Genomic DNA, 1,841 nt, shown 5'->3' on the forward strand with positions numbered 1-1,841 from the left:
GCCCCTACCTTGGCCACGATGACCTCCTTCTTTAGGATCTTCATGGCGTAGTAGCGGCCTGTGGCCTTCTCCTTCACCAGGATCACCTTCCCGAAGGTGCCTTTGCCCAGCAGCTTCAGGTACTCAAACTCATTCATGGTCTGAGGGCAGCATGCAGGCGCCAGGATCAGGGGGCAGCACGGTGACTGCTGGCAGCCCAACAGCGGAGGGGGGCTGGGGTCTCTGCGGGCAGCCTCGGGGCCAAGCACAGTGAGGCCAGGGCAGCAGGCAGGAGAGATGGTCCTTGCGGGTCCAGGGCTCAAGGGAGATTGGAGGGCTGTGTGCCCTGACTGGGAACGCTGGGGTTTGGGGGACGAGATAACAGTACCCAGGCCTTCCTGCACCCAGCATTTCTCCCCTGCTTCCATGCAGGGGCTGGGAGGTGGGATGTGGGGGGGCCGTGACTGCAGGGTCCCGGGCAGGGCTGGGACTTACCACGCGGTGCTTGGGCTTGGCCAGCGACACCTCCATCTCCTCGGCCCCCGAGTTCTCGCCGGGTGAGCCCGACCGGAAGTCCATCGTCTCCTCCTCCTGCCTCTTGAGCCCGTCGGCCACCGTCTGGATGGCGGTGGTCCACTCCTCCCTGCAGGACGCTCAGGTGAGACCCGCGGCTCTGCCCAGGGCCCAGGACCTCCCCGGCCGCGGCGCCTGCACTCCCTACCGCTCCTCGGGCGTCTCCACGTGGAACGTGCGCTCGATGACCGTGGTCCACTGCAGGCAGCGGATGATGAAGGTGTTGGGCCGCGGCCGCTCCGTCTTCATCAGCTGGCATTCTAGGGGCAGGCAGCAGCTTCTGCACAGCGTCCCAGCCCACCCACCGCAGGCCAGACCTCTCCAAGCCTCAGTCTCCCGCCCTGTAAAAGGGGGCCAGAGCGCCCCTTCCAGCTGGGACCCTGCTGAGAGCTAGGCAGTGCCCCTGAGGGGGTGTCTGCGACTGGGCGAATCCATCTCCATGGTCTATTCTTTGGTCTCTGAGATCTCCAGCTGCCCAGGACACGGTCCTCAACCAGTAGGAGGGTGGGGGGTCTGGGGGGCCTGAGGAGGGGCTGGCGGGGAGGAGGCCTCTGGGAGAGCAGCTCCCCAGCTTCCGAGCAGGAATGTCCCACCCCCCAGCCACACGAGGACCAGCGGGCTCCCTGTCTCAGCGCAGGGCCAGACCTGGGACGGAGGCTGATAATGACTCGCCCTCTGGAGAGGCCGCCTGTCCGCTCCAGAGGCCACCTGGGCTGACCCTCCCCACACTGCTGCCCGTGACCCCGGGTGCACGCAGAAGCAGAGACAGGCTGGCAGGCCTGGGAACGCACGCACGTCTGGAGCACGCATGCCCCAAACATGCACACCCGCAGCAAAAGAGCTGTGGGTGTGTCGGGGCCTGGAGCAGGGCTGGGTTCCAGCTCGGCCTGTGTGAGGCAGGGGGGGCCTGGGGCCAGCGCAGGGGCCTCCGACATTCCAGCATCTAGGCCCTGGCAACCGCGAGGGGCCCCGCCAGGCTCAGCCGAGCACAAAACAAGGAACGGTCTGCCAGGCTAGGGACCAGGGCAGGGGGCTCCCGGGCGGGGTTGGGGGGCGCGGTGCTGGAGGCCCGCGTCTACCCGGGGCAGGGGAGGGAAGAAAATCTGTGTGGCAGCCTTCTGGGTCTGCACACCCCTCCTCCAACTCACCCCGCCCATCGAGACCACCAGGAGTCCCCAGGACCCAGGCGGTCAACCCCCATCCAGGGCCTGACTTCTTGCCCCCACCCTGGGAATCCCTCCCCAGTGAACAGCCCCTGCTCCGGAGGCCCCTGCAGAGCCGCCGGCCCC

The 1,841-nt window shown here is 67.4% G+C and overlaps 1 protein-coding gene across 1 annotated transcript in view; it reads right to left on the bottom strand.

The window, feature by feature from the left end:
* The window catches only part of LOC104989637 (RAC-alpha serine/threonine-protein kinase-like), an 18,438-nt gene that overhangs the window by 4,941 nt on the left and 11,656 nt on the right, over positions 1–1,841 (bottom strand). Inside the window, exons 3-5 of the mRNA XM_010841380.1 lie at positions 701–812; positions 475–622; positions 9–140 (exon numbers count right to left, since the gene is read on the bottom strand). Coding sequence (XP_010839682.1) covers positions 9–140; positions 475–622; positions 701–812 — 392 coding nt within the window. The remainder of the gene's footprint in view (positions 1–8; positions 141–474; positions 623–700; positions 813–1,841) is intronic.

The sequence above is a fragment of the Bison bison genome, unplaced genomic scaffold (genome assembly GCF_000754665.1).
Source record: "Bison bison bison isolate TAMUID 2011002044 unplaced genomic scaffold, Bison_UMD1.0 scf7180017847018, whole genome shotgun sequence".
In the NCBI taxonomy this organism is placed as follows: Eukaryota; Metazoa; Chordata; class Mammalia; order Artiodactyla; family Bovidae; genus Bison; species Bison bison.